This window comes from Heptranchias perlo, chromosome 12 (genome assembly GCF_035084215.1).
Source record: "Heptranchias perlo isolate sHepPer1 chromosome 12, sHepPer1.hap1, whole genome shotgun sequence".
NCBI classification, from domain to species: domain Eukaryota; kingdom Metazoa; phylum Chordata; class Chondrichthyes; order Hexanchiformes; family Hexanchidae; genus Heptranchias; species Heptranchias perlo.
In genome coordinates, this window is record NC_090336.1 from 28,566,861 (window position 1) to 28,590,684 (window position 23,824).

Genomic DNA, 23,824 nt, shown 5'->3' on the forward strand with positions numbered 1-23,824 from the left:
TTTACATGGTTATTACCAGTCTACGTTCTGTCAGTACTTTTACAGGCAGAGATGAAATCTTTTAAATTAACATTTATAATTAATATTAGATATTTACAGTAAATATCTGTGAGGAAATAATAACATACTTGTAAAGATGTAGACTGCTTGAGCATTTTGATAAATATCTGCATCAGCATGTGTTTGAATGTTTTCAGGGAACTGAATTGCTGCTGTGGGTGTATGGTAATGTAGTATTTATGTTACTGGACCAGTAATCCAGAGGCCTGGACCAATAATCCAGAGAGTGCAAGTTCAAATCCCACCATGGCAGTTTGGGAATTTGAGTTCAGTTTAAAAGTTGAATTCCAGAAGGTCCATTAGATTGTATGGAAACATTTTACACTTCAATTTTAGCAGAGAGCTGATTGACTCACTGACTCTTTGCCAACATTAAAATTTAACTGCTATTTGGTTATCTTGGAGTAGAGCTCTGTGCATGATTACATACATGTGCAAAACTCCACTTTCTCTGACCAGACAGTTTGTGGAGCTGTTGATGTAACTTGGAGCTGTGGCCTCTGCATAGCTTTAAGCAGGTACCAATCACAAACCAGTACCTGTATAAATTTCGACCTTAATCCAGATGTAGACCAATAAACTCTGTTCACTGACTAATTGCTTCATATAAAATCTATTGTATCCCTTTGGTTGCACTTTCATAATCACAAAGTACAGCACTAATAATGAAATTAGAAAATTCAACAATATTTTACGGCCTACCTCCCAACTCAAGGAACTAAGAGAGACTACTTTGCTATTAAATGTTTAAACCACAGCATGACAAAAATGTAGGGAGTATTGAGGAATTTTATTATATTTAAAATAATTATTTTGAAATGGTTTATTCCTATTTTTCTACTGCCACAGAAATGTTTTGTAGGATATATTGTTTCCATTCATCACTTGAATAAAAGAAGCACAAAAGAAACTGAAATGTAGACGTTGGCAAAGTTTCCATGTGATCTTTGTAGAGAGGACCGGTTTTGTTTCTCAGTGGGCTTTTCCGATTCAGTTTCATTGAGGTTTGTCTAATTGCTTTTGCCATTCATAAAGCAAAGCCCTGCAGTGTTTGGATCATCTGTGAATCAACAGTTCTTAATAATTTACTGCCTGTGCTAGGTTACTAAAATTCACAGCAATAACATAATAACTTCCATTTTCTCTGCCTTTTTATTTATTTATTATTTTTCCACATCCCACTCTTTGTAACAAGATATTAGATATTCTTTGAAATATCCACTGAAAATACTTGTGCAGATTTGCATAAATCAAGTTAGCTGGGCTGTAACAAATTGCTGCGAGTGTATATCTAGTGCTTGGGGTTTGATGACCTTATTTCTGGACTCAAAGCTTTGTTAAGCTGACCCCCTGACCAACAGCTGCCTCAGTCTCTGTCAACCATTGACTGGATCCTTTAGCTATCCATAAACTCATCCCTGAACTCAATCTTTCACCTTGTTATGAACTCTGTCACTTACTGACTGGAATTGATTGTAATGATTTAATGATACACTGGTGCGAGCCCAAAAAGGGAGTGTGGGGAGAGAGGAATCATTACAGACTACGAAATGAGAAATAATGACTATTTTTCCAAATTCAACTGTGATTTCAAAGGAAAATTAATTATAATGGTAACTGATCAATAATCAAAAGGATGTTAATTGTAATTCTTAGATTGATGTAGAGTTGCCATTAGATTCTCAGTGAGTACTGTCTTTCAGATTTTCAAGATTACTGTACATATAAAGGATAGTAATATTGACATTTTAAGGGTTCTCATCCAACAAATCAATTTGATTTACTTTGAAAAATATTTGCCCTGATTTTAAGAAAAACCCTGTGCCACTTCAGTTCATCACATACTATGCTTTTGTACAGAACTGGGCAGGTGGGCAGCTTGTTTCCAGGCCTTTTATTGAAGTGGCTACTAAGAGGTGTGTGAGGGTAGTTTGAGGGGACTTGCCCTTTAATGTCATTTTGTCTCTGTGGGGAGGGACCCGGCCTACACTTGGCACATCTGTGACAGCATGGCTAAGATTGAGATATGTGGGGTGAACTGGTGTTCTAACACTCCATCATGCATCAATGCATTAGTATACCAGCATGTTGTATCCTGATTTATTTATTTTCCTCTGAAATTTTACGAGTAAGTATATATGTTAAAGAAACAAACTGAATTTCAAGTCATTTTTACCACCATTTGATACCTTTGTGTTAGGCAATCCAAATCTGAATACCCTTTTATGTTTCTGCATAAATATTTCAGATTTCTGAATGCAAAGTTGGAGTTTGGGTTTGGGTTTCTCAGTAGTGTAGCTGCCAGTGTTTTTTGTTTTTTATTTCTCTTCCATCATCCCTTGGTTCCATTTCTTTTTAAATGCTGTTCATCTGTAAGGTTTTCCAGTTCTGATGAAGGGTCTGCACCTGAAACTTTAACTGATCTGTTCTCTCCACAGCTGCTGACTGACCTGCTGAGTGATTCCAGCATTTTCTGGCTCTTGTTTCAGATTTCCAGCATCTGTAGTTTTTGCTTTTTATTCACTTAGTCATATTCCCCTGCCTTTTAAAAATGTTATTTTTCAAATTCATCCTCTTCCCTTTTAAAATCTATTATGAATTCTGATTCCATGACTGTTTCTGATAGGGTATTCCATGACCTAACAACCCACTGTGTGTAAAAATAAATTCTCCTAACCTCAATAGAGTATATATTGTGTCATGTGCTCGTTACACAAATCAAATATAAGAAAATATTGATATACCAGCATCTTAATCTGTCAGGTTTTCCCTCTGGTACCTGTTTTCCCACCTTTAATTTTATTTTTATGGTACTAAAATGCTGACTTGATCAGGAATAATATGGATGGCTTAATGCTGTGAATTAATGCTGTATATAAAAAAATGACCAATTATATGTTAATGATCTGAAACATAGTTGGTTACTAAATAACCTCAGGCTGATTTTAATGTCTGTGAAAATGATATACACTTATGCATTTATATTACCCCCACACACAATTATTATGTCACTGTGCAATAACAGGGGGAGGGGAGAGGATCAATGAGACAGTATCCCCTTGTGCTAAATAGTAAACTGATCATAGTGCCACTTGCTTCAACAATCAGTATAAATGTTTAAAGAGATAGAAAAATCTGGAGACAGGTGAAGTGAGTCTGATAAATGGAGTTATGATGAGATAAAGTGGGAAAAATAAAAACACAAAATTTATTGGTGTATCTGTAGTTAACTTTTGTTTCTCTGTCTCTCAGATCTATGGATCTCCCTGTTCTGGTTGGAGACCTAAAACTGGTGATAAATGAGCCAAGTCGTCTGCCAATGCTTGAAGCCATCCGCCCACTCATTCCACTGAAACACCAAGTGGAATATGACAATCTGACACCAAAACGATCACGGTAAGATAGAGATTGTAAGAAGAAAACCAAGGCACAGTTAACTGTGTTGCTTGTAAGCTAGAAATATCTCTTTAGAAGAGAGTCAATTGCTTTTCATAATTAGAGAAAAAGAAGTCCACCACTGTTTTTACTGTACTCAGCAAATTCCCACCCGTATGGTAATACAGCATTACCACTCCCTCCCAATCTCTGTAACCTCCTCCAGTCCTACGACCCTCCCAGATCACTGCACTTCTCCAATTCTTGCCTTTTACGCATCTCCGATTTTAATGGCTCCACCATTGACGGCCCTGCCTTCAGCTGCCTGGGCCCTCAGCTTTGGTATCCCCTCCCTCAACCTTTCCATCTCTCTACCTCTCTCTCCTCCTTTAAGACGCTCCTTAAAACCTACCTCTGACCAAGTTTTTGGTCGTCTGTCAATATATTTCCTTATGTGGCTCGGTGTCAAATTTTGTTTGATAATCGCTCCTGTGAAGCGTCTTAGAACGTTTTACTACATTAAAGGTGCTATATAAATGCAAGTTGTTGTTGATTATTATATTGGTTTTACCCTTCCAAACGGGTTGAAGGAGATGTGACTAGCAGTATCAATTCCTCATTTTTTTTAATGTATTTCCCAAACAAAAAAGGATTGATTACATTTATATTTAAAATGTAAATGCTTCCCCAATATCTTAGTTGGTAAATACATTGTGTGGTGGGGTGCTATGCTGTAAGAACCAGGATGGTCCCAAGTTTTAACAGTGGTCTGTGCTGAGGCAGTAGTAACAGCTCTAAAGTTGATCATGGGCCTCCCTGGTCTAATAAGCTTGAGTTCATTCCCTGATCCAGCTGAAAAATGCGACTGCCAGGTCTGCTGTGATACTCCCAGCGATCGAATAATCTGCTGACACGAGCTCTCTAGATTCACTTATTAGGAATTATAATTCCTAATAAGTGGGTGAAGTACCTTAGAGTGGCCTGCATATCTGGAACCATACTTCAGCATGAAATTACATCTTCAGGAAACTAGTGGGAAAAAAATTGGAGAGCGAGAGAGAATAAGTAAATGAATATACCTTCATTTTTAGTAAAATTCGAAGGGATGATTCCATGGACCTGCACTCACTTTGAGTGTGGCTCCCTCCTGGGAGCATGGGATTGTAGACTCATCTTTACAATGAAGAATATTACCAAGTTAAAATGTCAGGTCGTACTCCCAGGTAACCAAATTAATCCTGCTGACACGAACAACATTCACTCACACACAAAAAAAACTGCTTTCTAATATTAAATGAGTTCGACTAAAAACAGTTTGAAAGAGCCCAGCTCCAAGTCGCTGACTTCCAGGTTCCCCAGTGATGCGTCCGGGTGCGCAATTAAAGCCGGCGGGATGATGATTTGCATAGTTTGTCCAATAGTTGAGGTACTTGAACGACTTGATTGATTTTGAAGCATCCTCAGCGTGTTTCCCGTGCTGTGGGAAACTCTCCCTGTTGCAACAGACATGTTTCAGCCAGCAGCCAGTGGGAGATGCAAATGCTTATTTGGCAGGTGGGGAGAAAACGTCATTTATTGCAGCAGGGCACTCTGTCACTTCAGACAATGTTTTGGCTGCAAGACCTTTGTGTTTTCACTCAAAATTCTTACTTTGCACCCAGAACTGTGCTGTGCAAACATATTTAATTACGTTGCAGACCCCCTCAAGCTCACACCGTCAGGGTGGGGGGGGCGCCATGGCTGCATTCACCACTACATCCAAGGACGAGCAACATCACCAGCCTCGCCAGGCACGACATGCATCTCCACCACGTGGAGCTCCATAACACAGTGCTGCACCACAGGCACCTGCACAAGAGCACGGAGGGCAACAACAGAGAAAGCGACGTTGCAGGAGGCACTACCCTCACAACAGGGTCTACAGACCGAGGCTCAGCTTCCTGGACTTCTCTGATGAGCAGTTCATACGGAGGCTCAGAGTCAGTCGCCAGGTAGTCGCAGGCATCTGCAGCCTTCTTCATGCCGAGCTGCTCCCGGCTGGGCCGAGCAGCATCTCCTTACCTGTCGCTGTCAAAGTCACCACTGCCCTCAACTTCTTCGCCTCCGGATCATTCCAGGGTGCCACTGGAGACATTGCCGGGGTGTCTCAATCATCTGCACACAAGTGTGTAAGGCAGGTCACCGACGGCTTGTTTCGCAGGGATTCGCACTACGTCAACTTCCCCATGAACGACCTCAGCCAGACGAAGAGGGCAGTGAGATTCCACGCTCTGGCTGGCTTCCTACGGGTGCAGGGTGTAATTGATTGCACCCATATAGCAATACGAGCACCTCCACACGAGCCAGGACTGTTCATCAACAGGAAGGGCTATCACTCCATCAACACTCAGCTCGTTTGTGACCACAGCAAGAGATTCCTTCATGTGTGCACCAGATACCCTGTCAGCTGCCACAATTCCTTCATCCTTCGGGAGTCCAACATCCCGCCCCTCTTCCATACACTGAACACCCGTAAGGGCTGGCTCCTCGGGTACAAGGGATACCCCCTGCACACGTGGCTCATGACACCTCTGAGGAACCCCATCACCGAGCAACGGCGTCGATATAACAACAGCCACATCGCTACCTTGTCTACAATTGAGCATGCTATAGGGCTGCTCAAGATGCACTTCAGGTGCCTCGATCGTGCCTTGGGGAGCGCTTCAATACGCACCAGACAGAGTGGGTCGCATTATAGTCGTGTGTTGTGCCCTGCACAATATGGCACCACAGAAAGGGGTGCTGCTTGAGGAGGCCCCATCCACATCTGTCACCCACATTGAGGAGGCGGATGAGGAGGAGGAGGAGGAGGAGCAACCGATGGGCAGAACAGTGGCTCACCTGGCTGCTCTTGAGGCCACTGATATGTGAATGGTTCTCCTAACATCAGTGTGAAGAGTCCAGTCCTCTCACCACCTGGATAGAGCAGCGCCCACGCCAGCACCCCCCACTACCCCTCCCTGTGCAAAACAGTCCTGCAACTACACATACAAATACTGTAGAGTGACCCAATGGGTGGCATCAAGTCTGGGCATTCATGGTGAACCTCATGAAAAGGCTTTATTACAGAAGCCAGTCAAGCATTGCCAAGACGTGGTAGTAGTGATGACAATAATATTGAATGTGAGTTTAACAAAAAGCAAATATAAATTAAAAACATGACCAACCCTTTAAAGCCATTGTGCATCCCCTTCGTGCTTACAACACCTTCGCCTTTCGCTTCTGACTACTTCTACATGGTGGATCCCCTGAGGCTGCAGCAGAGGTAGTGGCAGGTTGCTCTTGTTCATGCCCTGACCGATTAGATGCTTTGGGCCTACGCCCTCTGGGTTTTGGTGCCTGTGAGGGCCCCTCCAAAGATTGCTCCACCTGCACCTGTGCAGGAGCAGACTCGGCCACCTGGAGAGGAGGCAGCATCGTGGGTACTGATTGAGAGGGGGGCAGCGGGTGAGACGTGGGGGCGCTTTGAGTGGCATCCTCACTTCCATGTCCCCTTTCGCCCTCATCCCTCCACTGAGACAGGCCCACACCACTCCCATCACTCTGCTGGACAACAGTTTGGAGGATATGTGTGAAGCCTTGTAAGGCCAGTTACAGTGTATCTGCCTGCCTGTTTAAGGTGGCAGAATGTTGTTCACCCTGAGTCAGAACGGCCGTTGTCAGGGCCTGAATGGACTCATTTGTGAGCCGTGCTTGAAGTTCCATGGAGGCTAGCCTTCCCTCCATCGCAGACATTCCCACATTTACCCACTACACTATCTCAGAGATTCCCTCCCGTAACTGTGCCACCATTCCACTCACACAGGAGTTGGACTCCTCCATCCTCTGCGTGATTGTGGAGAGTGCGCGTGGCACCTGTTCCAATACCTTGCCAATATGCTGCTGCCCCTCGATCATTCTCCTTTTAAACGATTGCCCCCAGGCTTCAGCATCTGTGTCCAGCTGAGCAGAGCCTGGAGAGGAGTGCTCCCACCCACGCGGACTCTCCACAGCTGCCCCTGCCACCAGTGTCTGCTCGTGCTCACTTGTGTGGAAACTCACCATTTGCAACCCCAACTAACTGAGGACTAGGACTCACCGAGGTGTGTGTATCTGCGCTGGTGGATAGCTCGCTAAGATGTGATGGTGCACCCTCAGAGGCTGGCAGGTCCTCTGAGGAATCGCCCTCTGCCGTCACAGCGGTCGCTGAAGGCCCTGTAAGAGAACAGAAGGCAATATAAAGCATGATCACAGATGTGTCATGTTGCGATGAGAATACTGAGGTGCTGAAGATGGCGAGGCATTTTAACATCAATTCATATTGTGTGTGCTGATTGTTAAATTTCTGTCACCAGACATTTGTCGGGTGCCAGTCTCGGCGTCCCCGATGGACAGGCACTCAAGGGTGCGGCTCAGCTCCAGCGCCTCCTGCTCTGCGTCTGTGAGGACGACGATCTGTTGTAGCCCCTCTTTAGTCCTTGCCCTCTCCTGTGCATTCTGGGCTTTCTTATCCTATGAGTGGAGAAAGTACAGACGCGTGAGTGAGTGATGGTGACTGATGAATGCATTGGTTTGGGTGCGGCTGACCATGAAAGAAATGCATCAGAGGATGAGTATGAGACAGAGCCATGACATTGTATGAAGATTGGGTTGAGTGGTAGTAGTGGGGTGAGTAATGGGGAGGTGAAGAAGTGCAGGTAAGTTGAGGATGAGCTATCAGTGGGTGTGAGGAGTGATGTGATAGAGTAGTGTTGGCAGTACAGAATGAGTTGGGGGGTGGGGGCGGTGATGTGGAAGACGGTATGTAGGAGAATGAGTAACTGTACTGACTTTGCCTGACCTAGTTAGGTCATTGAAGCGCTTCCTGCACTGGATCCAGGTGCGGGAGATGTTGCTGCTGGTGACCTCCTCTGCCATCTCGAGCCAGGCCGCCTTCGTGGCGGTGGCAGAGTCAGGCCACTTCCTCTCGGCCACTGGGTGGAAGACCTCCCTCCTCCTCCTCACCCCATCCAGTAGCACCTGGAATGAGGCATCACTAAATCTAGGAGCAGCCTTTCCCCTGTGCTGTTCCATTGTGCTGTGTGGGTGTTTGTTCCAGGAGCAGCCATTGGAGGACTGCCCCTTTAAATAGAGCTCCTCCAGCTGACAGCCTGTGATGAGGGTGCGCAGTCCGCCCACTGCGCAGCTTTCGGACGGCAATCTCAGAAGCCACGTTAAGTGGCTCCACTTGACCCGCGATCACGTGGGGAAGGGACAGATTTTATTGGGCGGGTTACCCACCCGCTCAATCGCCCCCCTGCTGCCATCCCGCCTCCCCACTAATATCGGGGCCCTGGTGTCCAAACAATGCTTTCAATTGGCAGCCATGCTTTATACAGTAATGTGTTCATTCGGGGTCAAACTGCAGTAAAAAGCTTTTTATGAAGCAAAACATTGTCATTATAAGTTGAATTTCCTTGTATTAGGAGTTGCATGAATGATTATAACCATACTAGGTTTTTGAAACGTTTTAATTATAGAAAGGGAGCTTGAATGCTTCATGGCTTTACTGTATCTCTTTCAAGCTTTAAAAAAACAATGGGGCATCTGTGAAAGAAGGAATTAATTAAAGCAACATGTTACTCGGTTAAATTTTCCATACAGTGGATTTAACTCCTGCAACACTTGATCACAAGATAATTAAGATTGAGGAAGACCCTTTAACCCATCTTAATGCATACGTTCGGAGAGATCCTAATGTGCCCCATTGCAGCAACCAATTGTTTCTTAAATGATTCCAGGAATATTGCATCCAACTACTCTATCTGGAAGTTTCTTCCATACATTGATCACTCTTTGTGTGAAGAAGAATTTCCTAATATCAGTCCTAATGTTGCCTTTTACCAGTTTGAGTCCTGACCCTTAGTTCTACACCTGAAAATTAATTTAAAGTAATACTCATAGTTAACTTTTTCTACACCCTTAACATTCTTATATACACCTCAATAAGATCACCTCTCACACACCTCCTTTCAAGGTTGAAAAGCCAAAGTTTCTCTAGTCTTTCCTCATATCCCAGCTCGTTGACATTGGGGGACCATCCTCTTTGTTCTTCTCTGCATTCCCTCCAGTACTTGAAGGTTTCTTGTATTTCTTAGTGATCAGAACTAGATGCAGTATTCAAGGTGCAGTCTGACCAGAGCAGTACCTCCTCTGATTTATATATGATTGTTTAGTTCACCATTCTATTGGCTTTGTTCATTGCTGCTCTGCATTAGTTGGACACGTTTAGTGCTGAGTCTGCTAAGAATCCCAGGTCTCTTTCAGTTTCATCCTTAACTATTTCAACACCATTCTTGAAGTACATGTGTTGTCTATTTTTCCTTCCTATGTGTAGCACATTACACTTGTCTGCATCAAGTTTCATCTGCCATTGTTCTGCCCGCTTACACATCTTATCTAGTTCTTTCTTTAGTTTCTGAGTTGTCTCTTCTGATTCTAGTGGCCCTCATAGAATGATATCATTTGCAATTTTGACCAGTTTTCATTGAAATTCTGAAACCAGATCATTTATGTAAATTAGAAACAGTAGTGGTCCCAGCAATGAGGCCCTAAGGCACCCCACTCAGTATCTCACCCCACTCTGACATATTCATTTTTCTCACTCTACAGCCTGTTTCCTGTCCTTTTACAAGGTATAGCCTGAATCCCCACAGCTTTGGGTTTAATTAATGGTCTTTCACATAGAACTTTATCAAAATCCTTTGGAAATCGTGGTACACTATGTCATTGAGATTATTACAGTCCACTTGGGTTCTCACTTCCTCAAAGAGGTTGAGGAAGTTGGTCAGGCAGGACCTTCCCCTTCTGAATTTGATTTGATTCATCACGCTGCTTGTACGACTGGGTGAGCAGATATTTCCTCCAAATAAATATTAGGAAGACGTTTTTTTTTTATTCGTTCACGGGATGTGGGCGTCGCTGGCGAGGCCAGCATTTATTGCCCATCCCTAATTGCCCTCGAGAAGGTGGTGGTGAGCCATCTTCTTGAACCGCTGCAGTCCGTGTGGTGAAGGTTCTCCCACAGTGCTGTTAGGAAGGGAGTTCCAGGATTTTGACCCAGCGACAATGAAGGAACGGCGATATATTTCCAAGTCGGGATGGTGTGTGACTTGGAGGGGAACGTGCAGGTGGTGTTGTTCCCATGCGCCTGCTGCTCTTGTCCTTCTAGGTGGTAGATGTCGCGGGTTTGGGGGGTGCTGTCGAAGAAGCCTTGGCGAGTTGCTGCAGTGCATCCTGTGGATGGTACACACTGCAGCCACAGTGCGCCGGTGGTGAAGGGAGTGAATGTTTAGGGTGATGGATGGGGTGCCAATCAAGCGGGCTGCTTTATCGTGGATGGTGTCGAGCTTCTTGAGTGTTGTTGGAGCTGCACTCATCCAGGCAAGTGGAGAGTATTCCATCACACTCCTGACTTGTGCCTTGTAGATGATGGAAAGGCTTTGGGGAGTCAGGAGGTGAGTCACTCGCCGCAGAATACCCAGCCTCTGACCTGCTCTCGTAGCCACAGTATTTATATGGCTGGTCCAGTTAAGTTTCTGGTCAATGGTGACCCCCAGGATGTTGATGGTGGGGGATTCGGCGATGGTAATGCCGTTGAATGTCAAGGGGAGGTGGTTAGACTCTCTCTTGTTGGAGATGGTCATTGCCTGGCACTTATCTGGCGCGAATGTTACTTGCCACTTATGAGCCCAAGCCTGGATGTTGTCCAGGTCTTGCTGCATGCGGGCTCGGACTGCTTCATTATCTGAGGGGTTGCGAATGGAACTGAACACTGTGCAGTCATCAGCGAACATCCCCATTTCTGACCTTATGATGGAGGGAAGGTCATTGATGAAGCAGCTGAAGATGGTTGGGCCTAGGACACTGCCCTGAGGAACTCCTGCAGCAATGCCCTGGGGCTGAGATGATTGGCCTCCAACAACCACTACCATCTTCCTTTGTGCTAGGTATGACTCCAGCCACTGGAGAGTTTTCCCCCTGATTCCCATTGACTTCAATTTTACTAGGGCTCCTTGGTGCCACACTCGGTCAAATGCTGCCTTGATGTCAAGGGCAGTCACTCTCACCTCACCTCTGGAATTCAACTCTTTTGTCCATGTTTGGACCAAGGCTGTAATGAGGTCTGGAGCCGAGTGGTCCTGGCGGAACCCAAACTGAGCATCGGTGAGCAGGTTATCGGTGAGTAAGTGCCGCTTGATAGCACTGTCGACGACACCTTCCATCACTTTGCTGATGATTGAGATTAGACTGATGGGGCGTTAATTGGCCGGATTGGATTTGTCCTGCTTTTTGTGGACAGGACATACCTGGGCAATTTTCCACATTGTCGGGTAGATGCCAGTGTTGTAGCTGTACTGGAACAGCTTGGCTAGAGGCGCAGCTAGTTCTGGAGCACAAGTCTTCAGCACTACAGCTGGGATGTTGTCGGGGCCCATAGCCTTTGCTGTATCCAGTGCACTCAGCCGTTTCTTGATATCACGTGGAGTGAATCGAATTGGCCGAAGACTGGCTTCCGTGATGGTGGGGATATCGGGAGGAGGCCGAGATGGATCATCCACTCGGCACTTCTTGCTGAAGATGGTTGGGAGGGAGCCAGTTAAAATGTGAAATCCGCGTATCCCGACCCCAGCATGCCCTGCATGCGTCCACCCTCATTTTTACGGCGCCGGATGTTGGGGCGTCCAAGTGTCTCACCGCGGAGAGGTGGGCGCTTATTAACATATTTAAATCGGGCTCCTCCCTTGCAATTGGGAGCCCAATTTAAAATTAGCTGGTGCTGCTTGGGTTTCCCAGTGGTCGAGAAACTAGGCAGTGAAATGGAGGCAGGAGCTGCCGGCTCCTCAATGTAAAGGGGCCCTTTTAGCATTCCTTATGGGCCAGGAGGAACAAGAGTGCTTCCCCCAGGCCACTCAAGGAAGCTTTCGGCCTCCCCTAGCCCAGATCTCCAGCCTCCTCCTCCGCCCCCCCCCATCTTCCCGATTGTGGGCCTCCCTCCCCTACCTCGGCCTTCCCGATCGTGGGCCTCTTTCACCACCCCCCCCCCCCCCCCAGGCTCCGTGATTGCCAGCCACCCCCCCCCTCCCCAACCTTCCCAATTGTGGATCCGCAAGATGCAAATGAGGCCCTGCTGTTAAGATCTGCAGGGCCTCGCCGTCCCCGACCTTGCTGGGTTCTTTAGCCGATATCGAGCTCACCTGCACCCTCCCCGCCTCCCCGTAAATATCGGGACCTATGATTCTTTTCCCCCAGGGGTCCTACAACTTCTATTTTTACTAGATCAAGATGAACGTTGCATTTCGTGGCTTCTTTGGTGCACTGCATCTGCTAGTTCGGACTCTAATCCACATTCCCAGTTTATGTTAGGTTGATTGAAGTCTCCTACTTCAGCTTGAATTTTTTGGCATTAAAGATGTTCTTTTCTCATTTATCTATAATATTACTTGTGCAAAAACAAGATTCTGCTAATTTCTCCTGCTGAGTATTAAATAGAATTACCGAAATACATGGCTTAGAAGACATTTCTCAATTAACAATATTCCCCCCAATTTATTTCTAATCTCACAATTTTAAAAGAAAATGTTGCGTTTATATAGCACTTTTTCTTACATCTCTCAGAAATATCTCAAAGCACTTGACGTGCAGTGATTGTTATTATGTAGGGAATATGGCAGCCATTTTGCACACAAACACAGATCCCACAAACACTAATAAGATGAATTGTCTCCTGAACTATTAATTTTCCAAGTTACTACCAATTTCAGAGTTCATCGTTTGTGTTTTCTGTGTTTTTCTGTTTCTGCCAATTACTTTATTACTGCAATTACTTCAAAACACTTGAGACTGTCACCAAATTTCAATAATGATCTCTGCGGACACCCAGGATTTTTTAAAAATACCATCAGTGCTGTCAGACCACAGGATTCCACCTCTAGTGCTACCAGACCATCAGATCTTAGAGCATCCACAGTCATTCCTGCCATAACCTGGTACACAACCCACAGGCCTGCCACGTCCCAGGAATCCCCAGCTAGCTATGCTCCACGTTCTCCCCACCCCACCTCCAATTTTGCCAAACTCCTGCTTCCCACATTCCAGGACTCTCACACCATTGTTGCAGAACTCCAGGACCCTCAACCAAATGCTACCAAATACCAGAACCTCAACCCAGCTTTACAAACCCAAAGAACCTCAGTGCTACCAAAACCCAGAACTGTCACATTGTTGCTGTATCCCTCAATATTCTCATTACCCAGTATTGCTCAATGCAGTTAGCTGTCTCCAACCTGATATATTTTGCCCAACATCTTTCTGTATATCCTCGGCTTTACAAAAGGTAAGAGAGAAAAATTAAGTACATCGGTAAAAAAACATATAATAATGTTCAAGGCCAATGAAATTGCTGCTTTTTTTTTGGAAAATCTTTTTGGCTACCATCTTTGGCTTGCCAGTGTGCAGATTAGTGTATGATATTGTAGTGCTAGTTGGGAATGAATCATATACATCAAAAGTGTGAGCAGTAGCAATCTTGTCAGTCCCTGGTAGTGTTGTTCCTATGTTGCTAGTTTTCTGTAGATAACAAAGATCTACCCTGTTGATATAATTCCTGGGTCATTGGCAAGTAGGTGTGCTAAGGTCTGCAGAATGGTCCGGGGCCTGCATCTTCTACAACCTCTAACATGAATTTTATAATGTGGAGATGCCGGTGATGGACTGGGGTTGACAATTGTAAACAATTTTACAACACCAAGTTATAGTCCAGCAATTTTATTTTAAATTCACAAGCTTTCGGAGGCTTCCTCCTTCCTCAGGTGAACGTTGTTGCAAATGAAATTTCATTTCCAACAACGTTCACCTGAGGAAGGAGGAAGCCTCCGAAAGCTTGTGAATTTAAAATAAAATTGCTGGACTATAACTTGGTGTTGTAAAATTGTTTACAATAATGAATTTTATAAACAAACTTATCATAAGGAGTGAGAATAATGGCTGCCATTTTCCCCCAAAGAGTAGTGTATTTAAAAAAAAAGATTCAGGCAAAGGAAAAAGTGGCGAACAAGAAACGCTGCATTAAAAAAGTTACTGCAATTATTACAACAATCCCTTCAAAAGGCTATTTAAGAGCTCCTATGTCCATGGACCTTCCCTTGTTCCCATTAAAGAAAAAAGAGCAAACCAGAACAAATAATGGGAGATTATACTTGATGCTGATTTCAATATTTTTGCATTAAATCTAAGGCCTTAATGAGGCTTACACAGGAAATGGACACAAACACTTCAGCTCACTAATAATAAAAAAGTAGGGAATTGAAGCCCAGAAAGAAGTTGGTGCATGGCCTGCTCTCCGAATTATCCACTCCCTCTGCAATGTATGCCCACGGCTTTATCTTTAACTTCAGGCTGTGCACATCTGTTTTCCCAGTGTACAAATTGGGGAATTGGTCCTTATATAAATTCAATTTTGCTCACCGTTGAAATTCAATGTCTTTTTAATCCCTAAAGGAAATTGAAAGAGGTGCGTTTAGACAGGACACATCCTGAAGGGCTAGGCCTGAGTGTGCGTGGTGGCTTGGAGTTTAACTGTGGCCTCTTCATCTCTCAATTAGTAAAAGGAGGACAGGCAGACAACGTAGGCCTACAGGTAAGGAATACTATCATGTTGGAGCGATAAAGTATTTCAGTGAACAACATCTTTTGTTTGTGTAACTACGAAATGTATTTCAACATAATATTTCCTTGACAGTACGTCTGCATGTTCATTAACAGAGAATTAGCTTTTTAATTGTAACTTGTTTAACCAATGTCCTGTGACAATGCCAACAGCAGATTAAATGTGTTACGCAGAAGTTTGCGATTTTAAAAAAAAGCACCCCTTCTGATCATATGTTACAATGTCACAGGATATAGTTGTGGAAGGAATCGAGCAATTCCAGCTTATTCAGAAAGCTGGAAACTACAGCCTGTCCATCAAACTGTTTCTTATGATTCCAGCACTTTTCCCACTAAAGTCCATACCGTGTGCTCAGCACACTTTGTGTGAGAACTTGTTGACATGAGCCCTACATTTGCCTTTCCCCAGTTTGAGGACTGTGTTCTCTGGTCCTACTGTCAAGGTTTAACTTGAAATGGTGTTCAGAATTTACCTTTTTTATACCATTTGCTGTTGTATATGTCTCTATGATGTCCCCTCTTGCTTACCATCCTTTAATGCTAAGTTTCTCCAGTGTTTCCTCTTAGTTGAGCTGTTGACACTGGGGATCAGCCGCAAGGCATTGGGGGTAATTTTAACTGCCAAGGACGGGTGGGTTGGGGGGCAGGTGGGAAGGGAAAAATATGAAACCCAACCCCAACTTGCCTCCAACCCGTTCACTTCCGGTTTTAACGGAGGTGGATCGGGGGCAGGTGGCCAATGCGCTCTCAGGAGGCGAGTCGGTCAGTGAAATCTTTTAAGGAGGCTGCGGGCCTCCATTTTAATAACTTTTTTATTTTTAACTACTGGGGACCAGGATTCCCGGGCCTCGTGATTTTCACCACCTGAGTGTCTTTATTGCATTGCTTGTGGGTCAGGAGGAGCAGGAATGTTTCCTCCAGGCCCAACAAGTTTACCTGCCATGATCTGACACATGCGATCGTCCGACCCCCATCCCCCATGTCCGACACACCCGGAGGTCTCCGCCATCTCCGATTTATCCACGGCCACCCCCGATGTCACCGACCCCTCCCCCCCTCCACCCCCGCACCCGATGTCACCGATCCCCCCGATGACCGACCCCCCCCCCCCCCCATGACCGACCAACCCCCTTCGATGACCGATCACCCCACCCCCCCCCCCCCCCCGATGACTGACCAACCCCCTTCAATGACCGATCACCCCCCCCCCCACCCCCCCCCCGATGACTGACACCCCTCCCCGATGTCCCCAACCCCCCTGTTTGCCTGACTTACCTGGCATCCACTCCCCAGTCGCTTTCCATTCCGACCGGCAGCGAGCCTGTCAATCTGGCTGGCTGTCACGCGAGAAACCTGCGGGAAAAATTTGTAAGACGTCCTGACGTCAAAATTGGCAATCTGGAAATCCTCTCCCCCGCTCTCTCCATGGGCTCGGAGTAAAAGTTCAGGCCGTTGTCTTCAGGATTTGAATATGTCTGTGACCAAAAGAGAATCTAATCTCTTAAAATCAAAATCTTTTACTTTCTACTGTACTAGATGACATTTCAGTACTTTATTCTTATTTCTCTACTAAGGCAATTAATTTAAAACTCATTTTGCTTGAAATCCTTGTGCAATGAAGAATATCATTTGATTTGTATATTTGCATAAAAAACATTGTCTAAAACACAGCATATAAAGGTTTAGATCTAGACATGAAGTGATTGATCTGGATGACAGCTAACTTTGATTAACTGTTGAAAATTAAAAGCATAACAATTCTAAATGCAATTTATGGAAGTAATAAGTTATCTGAGACTCTGGGTTTTAAGGGTTAAATATTTAGTTTGTATCTCTTTCAGAAATATGTTATATTAATGCACTAATTTCATTTGTTAAGATTATTAAGTGGATTAAGGTTATTCTCTAAGTGTGACAAAATGGATACAGGTTCTTTACCATTGTATCACCTATTTAGGTTGTTGGGGAACTTGAAATTCAATTAAAATTAAATTAAAAGTTCTTAGAACAATCAAGTTATGAATCATTAGAACAAACATCCTTTTTTGTTTACAATAATACTGTTGTAATAGTACTTTTGATATCTTAGCTAAAAGAGTTGTTAAACGTTAGCAGACTTTATCATGTAAACACAAAGATATTCTTGACTTCACTTGAGTGGTTTACTCCAATGGTAGAGGTAAATGCTAAGGTTTAAGATCCAAAATCAAATGATACAGAAAGACTATGGAGGTCGAGGAGGCGCAGGGCACGGAGCAGGAGGCCATATCCGATGAGGGCCTTTCGGGACCAATTCTCTTATCTCAACACAACCAAGGAGGATTGCATCCGACACCTGAGGTTCACAAAGGAAGCCATGACCAAGATCTGTCAACTGATGCAGCCACAACTGCAGCCTCAGAGCAGGGCGAGGACAGCATTGCCTGTGGCTGTGAAGTTCACCGTGGCGCTAAATTTCTACGGCTCAGGATCATTTCAGGCTTCTGCTGGCGACATGTGCAACATCTCGCAGTATGCAGTGCACTGCTGCATAAGGGAGATCACAGACGCACTGTACCAGACGAGGAATAGGTTCATCACCTTCCCCCTTCTCAGAGACAAGCAGAACGAGCGAGCACGGGGGTTCACTTGCATTGCTGGCTTCCCCATGGTGCAGGGTGCCATTGACTGTACGCACATTGCCCTGCATATCAACTCGGCTGTCTTCGTCAACCGAAAGGGCTTCCACTCCCTCAACGTGCAGCTGGTGTGCGACCACATGGATTGAATCATGGAGGTTGATGCCCGCTACCCTGGGAGCAGTCACGACGCCTTTGTCATGCGGCAGTCCAACGTGCCAGCTATCTTTCACCCGCCTCGGCAAGTCAAAGGCTGGCTCATGACACCGGTCGGGAACCCATGCACACATGTACAGCAGGCCTATAATGGGAGGCATGCTGCCACACGCAGTGTCGTGGAGCACACCATAGGCCTCCTCAAACAACGCTTCCGCTGCCTGGACCAGTCTGAAGGAGCCCTGCAGTACTGCACTGAGCGGGTGGGCAGCTTCGTGCTGCACAACCTCACCATCATGAGGGACCAGCCTTTGCCACCAATGATCGGAGGAGGAGGCTGAGGAGGAAGAGGCTGAGAAGAAGGAGGAGGGGGAGGAGCCGGAAGAGGAGGTGGAGGAAGACGCAAGAGTGCAACAGGACCATAAGCCTTGTCTGCAAGGCGTGCTCGCCTGATCCGCAAGGCGTGCTCGCCTGATCCGTGCCCGCTATCAATGATATCAACTACATCCCCCAAGTCACCAACAGTCCTACAATCCCCACCTTTCCGCTCCCACATGACAATCAAATCGCCCTCCATCTGATTGCACATTGGTTTCCCACCTCAGCTCATCACACAAATAAAAACCACCACCAAATGCAAATTCAAAGTCACATTTATTAATGAATAAATTAAATTATGGAAACAGAACAGAACTATTCACCCTTGTGCATTGCCTTAGTGCCTGTTGTTCGTGTGCCGTTACCTATCCTAGTGCTCCTACAAGATGCTTCCCCAGTGGCTGGAGCATGGGTGGTGGAAGGCTGCTGGCCTTCAATGGAGGAGCGTGCAGATGGCCTTGGAGGATGATCTCGAGCTCGAGCAGCTCTGGGCCGGGAGAGCCCGGCTTCAGACTGCACCATCTCAGCATAGGCTGCAACAGTCTGGCCTGGCTGGTGGATAGGCAAGAACAGATGCACTGGCACTGGCAGGGGTGGGAGCAAGAATGCTGTCATCCTGAGAGAGGACAGCAGGTCTGACTGCCACGTTGCCACTGCCACTCTCCCGGGGCGGCGTCTCAGCAATCCTGGTGATCAGCTGGAGAACAGATTGCTGGAGTGGTATGACGCCTTGGAAGCCATGTTCCACAGTGGTCTCTGGAGGCATGGTAGCAGCACTCTGAGCTTCCATTGCAGCAATCTGAGCAGCAACCCATAGCTTGTCGACCTTTGATGACATTGGTTTGTGCTGCAATGGAAGCTGCAACATCGGCCATCAGACGCTGCATCATGGTGGGTTACACAGGTGCGCTGATGGAAGTGACCACTCATTCCATGTTGCAAATGATGGGCTCCAAGCTCTGTGCAAAGCCCTGTGCCAAGTTGGAGCTGGACTCCTCCATGCCCCTTCTCACCGTGCACATCCTTTCTGGCAGGCTTTCCAGTGCCCCAAGTATTTGGTAGTGTACGCCCATCAACCGTCTTCTGTAGTCTGGCCCATCGACGTCCTCATCTGACTTCTCTGTAGCAGAACAAGTGAGCGACTTCGTCCTCCGGCGAGCTGGCACCTGTGGTATCCGTTCCCCCTGCCCCGGCTCCTGCGCACTTGTGCCCAGTGTCTTACCACATGTAGATCCCTCCTCTAAACTAGCCTCTAAAGGATTTACAGTGTCAGTCTCTGAGCTGGTGGAAGCAAGTGTCAGATTGAGTGACGGTGTGGCTTCAGTGTCTGCCTCCTCCCCCTTGGACGGTGCCGCCAAGTGCTCTTGGGTGTCTGCAATGATAAAGGGAAACAGATTGAGTTGTGGAGTGGGGAGAGGAGCAAGTAAGATGTGCCTGTCGACAGTATCTGCAGCACGTGAGTCAGAAAAGACTATGGGAGGAGGGAGATGTGGGAAAGGAGAAGGATCATTAGATATGCAGAGACCCCCTTTATCGGGACCTCCAGCGCGGCGTGGTTGTCACGGCTGCTGCGACGGCCCACCCAATGATCCGAAGCACTTTCTCCTCTAGGGGGGGTGAGGACGTGTAACCCTGTCCACCCTCAGGTCCCCCCTGCTGCCGGCTGTTATGCGCCACCTTCTCCTACAAGACAGAGGACAGCGTGTCAGTGAGTATCCTGCAAAGTGTATGGGCGATGTGTGTCGTAGTCGAATAGCTGACAGCACGTGTGACCTACGACTGGTGGTTATTTGTGGCCTGCAAGTGTGGTACTATGTGCGGATGAGATGCAGCATGCCGAGTGCAGCATTGTGTATGGATAGGCAGTGTTTGTTGGTGGGTGGGTGACGGGGAGTCTATTGCATGGAGAATTGATGCAGTTGATAGGATGTGCCACTTGACCACTCGTGTCAAATCATTGAACTTCTTTCGGCACTGTACCCACGAGCCATGCTCCTGGCATTCACTACCTGTGCCACAGCCTGCCAGTGCCTGCGGAGCTGCAGTCTGGAGGGTCTCCTGCCACCCTGCGGGTACAAGTTGGCCCTCCTTTCGTCCACCCCTTCCACCAGGGCCTCCAGTGCATCATCGGAGAAGCGTGTGGCCCTCTCTCGTGTCGGTCCTGCCTTCCTTGCGGCTCCCTCCTCTTAGTGAACTGTGCATGTCCCATTTAAAATGTGCACCTGCACCTTTAAGAGGTGCAGGCTGCTGTGACCTATGCTGAGCATGCCCCATTTCGGTAGGAAGAACGAGGAGAGGCAATATAAACTAGAGGGCACAACTCTAAAAGGTGTACAGGAACAGAGAGATCTGGGGGTAAATGTGCACAAATCATTGAAGGTGGCAAGGCAGGTTAAGAAATCGGTTAAAGAAGCATACGGGATCCTGGGCTTTATAAATAGAGGCATAGAGTACAAAAGTATGGAAGTCATGATGAACCTTTATAAAACACTGGTTCGGGCACAACTGGAATATTGTGTCCAGTTCTGGGTACCACATTTCAGGAAAGATGTGAAGACCTTAGAGAGGGTGCAGAAGAGATTTACTAGAATGATTCCAGGTATGAGGGACTTTAGTTTCCTTGATAGACTGGAGAAACTGGGGTTGTTCTCCTTGAAACAGAGATGGTTGCGAGGAGATTTGATAGAGGTGTTCAAAATCATGAAGGGTATAGACATAGTGGATAGAGAGAAACTGTTCCCATTGGCGGAAAGGTCAAGGACCAGAGGACAAAGATTGAAGGTGATTGGCAAAAGAACCGAAGGTGACATGAGGAAAAACTTTTTTACACTGCGAGTGGTTAGGATCTGGAATGCGCTGCCCAAGGGGGTGGTGGAGGCAGATTCAATCATGGCCTTCAAAAGGGAACTGGATAAGTACTTGAAAGGAAAAAATTTGTAGGGCTACGGAGGGAGTGAGACTAGCTGGATTGACCTTGCATACAGCTGGCGCGGACTCGATGGACCAAATGGCCTCTTTCCATGCTGTAACCTTTCTATGATTTCCGACTTCCTCATTCTCCGTGCAGCCTCTCAGCAGCGCGGGTAACGCTGGCTGCACGGAGATATCATTGGAAAGTAGCAGGCAGCTCGAAATTCGCGTGCTGCCTGCGTAGGAGCCAACGGGTGCGGGGCAGTAGCGCATCTCGCCACGCGCACCAGAAAATGGCCCTTGTCGAATTTTTCCCTCCACATATTTTGGAAAGGAAAGACATTCTTTATTGAATCACAGTCACTGTGCTGTGAATCATTCAGGGAAGCGCTGAAACATTTGAACTGAACCGTTTCCCAGTATTTGTATTCGTAATTTATGTATGTAGGCATTCTCATTTGCTAATGCCAGTTGCTATTTGACAGTCATTTATGGCAATGATAATTATTTTGGAGACATTTGAAACAGAGTTTTATTGTGACTTTTAATTTCATTATAAACACCATCATTTAACATCTGTATTTCCTGTACCTAAGCTGAATAGCAAGTACTTTTAACACATTTGTAAAATTCAGAGTTTTTGAGTGAAACTGCCTTTGTTTTTTTTATGGATCCAGAGGAAATGAGAGGGGAAGCAAATAAGCTTCTGTGAAAGAGTATATTAAGACAAGCCTTGCTTAGCTTCACCTCACATTATAATTAAGTCAAGATTTCTCCTCGGTGTGACTTTCTTCCTGATTGTTAACCTTTCTTTGGAGTAGTAAGCTGAGGTGTTCTGGTTCCGGAGGACATGGGGGTAAGTTTAACCCTCAAGAGCGGGTGGGTTGGGGCGGGTGAGAGGTTAAAATAACAGCTTTTTGTAGCGGGATCGGATTTTACGAGGTCCAATTTCTACCCCCAAGAGTTGTCACTCATGACAGCATGGTGAAGGGGGATCACCACCCCAAACACCAACCTGTGTCCCCTCTGCTCCTGAAGCTACAACGCACCCATCCCACATTACCAGCATCTCCTGCTTTAAAGAAAGTGGAAGCTGAAATTAGGGTTTGAAGTTATTCACGTCAATAATAAAGCCACAGGGCTGCAAAGCGCCTAAAATAAAGATAAGGTGCTGTTCTTTCAGCTAGCATTGAACTTCATTGGAACAGGATAGAAGGGCAAAAACAGGGAGGTTAGAATGGAAGTGGGTCGGGTAAATGAAGTGACAAACGACAGGAAGCTTGTGGTCACATTTCTGAATACTTGTTGGCAAAGTGGTCATCTAATCTAAGTTGGTTTCCCCAATGTAGAAAAGACCTTGCCATGAGCAGTGGATATAGTACACTAGGTTGGAGGAAATACACATAAATTGCTGTCTCATCTGGAAGGGGTATTTGGGGCCTTGGACAGTGGTGTAGGAGGAGGTGAGTGTTGTTACATCTCCTGTGCTTACACTGGAAGGTGCCTAGGGAAGGACAGCAGGCGGTGGGGTTGGTGGAAGACTGGAACGGGGTGTCAGGGAAGGAACGGTCCCTTTGGAAACCAGAGAGAGGAGGGGAAGATGTGTTTGGTGGTGGGATCATGTTGGAGATGGCAGGAATGGCAGAAGATGGCCATTACTACAACTATATCTGTGTTATTTCTGTCTTCTGCTCTCCAGAAGTCTGTCTTTAGCGGATAAATGATGTGAATTGGTTCCAATTAAACTCTTTCCTCTGGTTCACAATTTTACTTATAGTGCATCTTTTAAGCTGCTTCTTATGTTGTTTGACAGTTTTCTGCTGGCTTGATCTAAAGAATACTGTCTGAACAAGTGGAAGATTTTCTGCTGACTTCGATGTGCCACTTTATCTAATATCCTTTTTAATACAGTAAGAAACTGGTCAGTTCTGATGTTACTTCGCATCCTCTACGTGTGTGCATTCACTTCTCGATCTGCTAGCCATGGGAGTCAGCCAACTTTTTTTTTGCCACCAAGGTAATTTTGTCCAATCGACCACACTACGCTCATTAAATGAACAAACTACAAGGTGACAACTTTGATAAGAGGTAGCACTCTCGCTCTGAGTCAGAAAGTCATGGGTTTAAGCCCCACTCCAGAGACATGAGCACCTAATCTAGACTGACACTTCAGTCAGAGGCGCCACATTTTGGATGAGATGTTAAACCGAGACCTCAACTGCTACCAAGGGTGGACATAAAAGTTCTCATGGCACTATTCAAAGAAGAGCAGGGCAGTTCTCCTGGTGTCCTGACCAACATATATCCCTCAAGCAGACCAAATGGCCATTTATCTCATTTGCAGTGCACAGATTGGCTGTCGTGTTTCCTACATTACAACAATGACCACATTTAACAAAGTACTTAATTAGCTTTCAGATGACCTGAGGTCATGAAAAGCGTTATATAAATGCAAATTTGTTCTTCTTTCTTTACAATCACTGAATAAGTAGACTGATACAGGCCTCGGGAGATCTGCTAGTGTTACAGAATAAACAAACAATGCAAAGTTTCACTTTTCACACATACAACTTGTTGGATAGCTATTATTTTGAAGCTCTACT

General features: G+C 45.8%; 1 protein-coding gene across 1 annotated transcript in view; it reads left to right on the forward strand.

Moving 5' to 3' along the window:
• The window catches only part of ush1c (Usher syndrome 1C), a 228,239-nt gene that overhangs the window by 42,127 nt on the left and 162,288 nt on the right, over positions 1-23,824 (forward strand). Inside the window, exons 3-4 of the mRNA XM_067993855.1 lie at positions 3,313-3,456; positions 14,992-15,130. Coding sequence (XP_067849956.1) covers positions 3,313-3,456; positions 14,992-15,130 — 283 coding nt within the window. The remainder of the gene's footprint in view (positions 1-3,312; positions 3,457-14,991; positions 15,131-23,824) is intronic.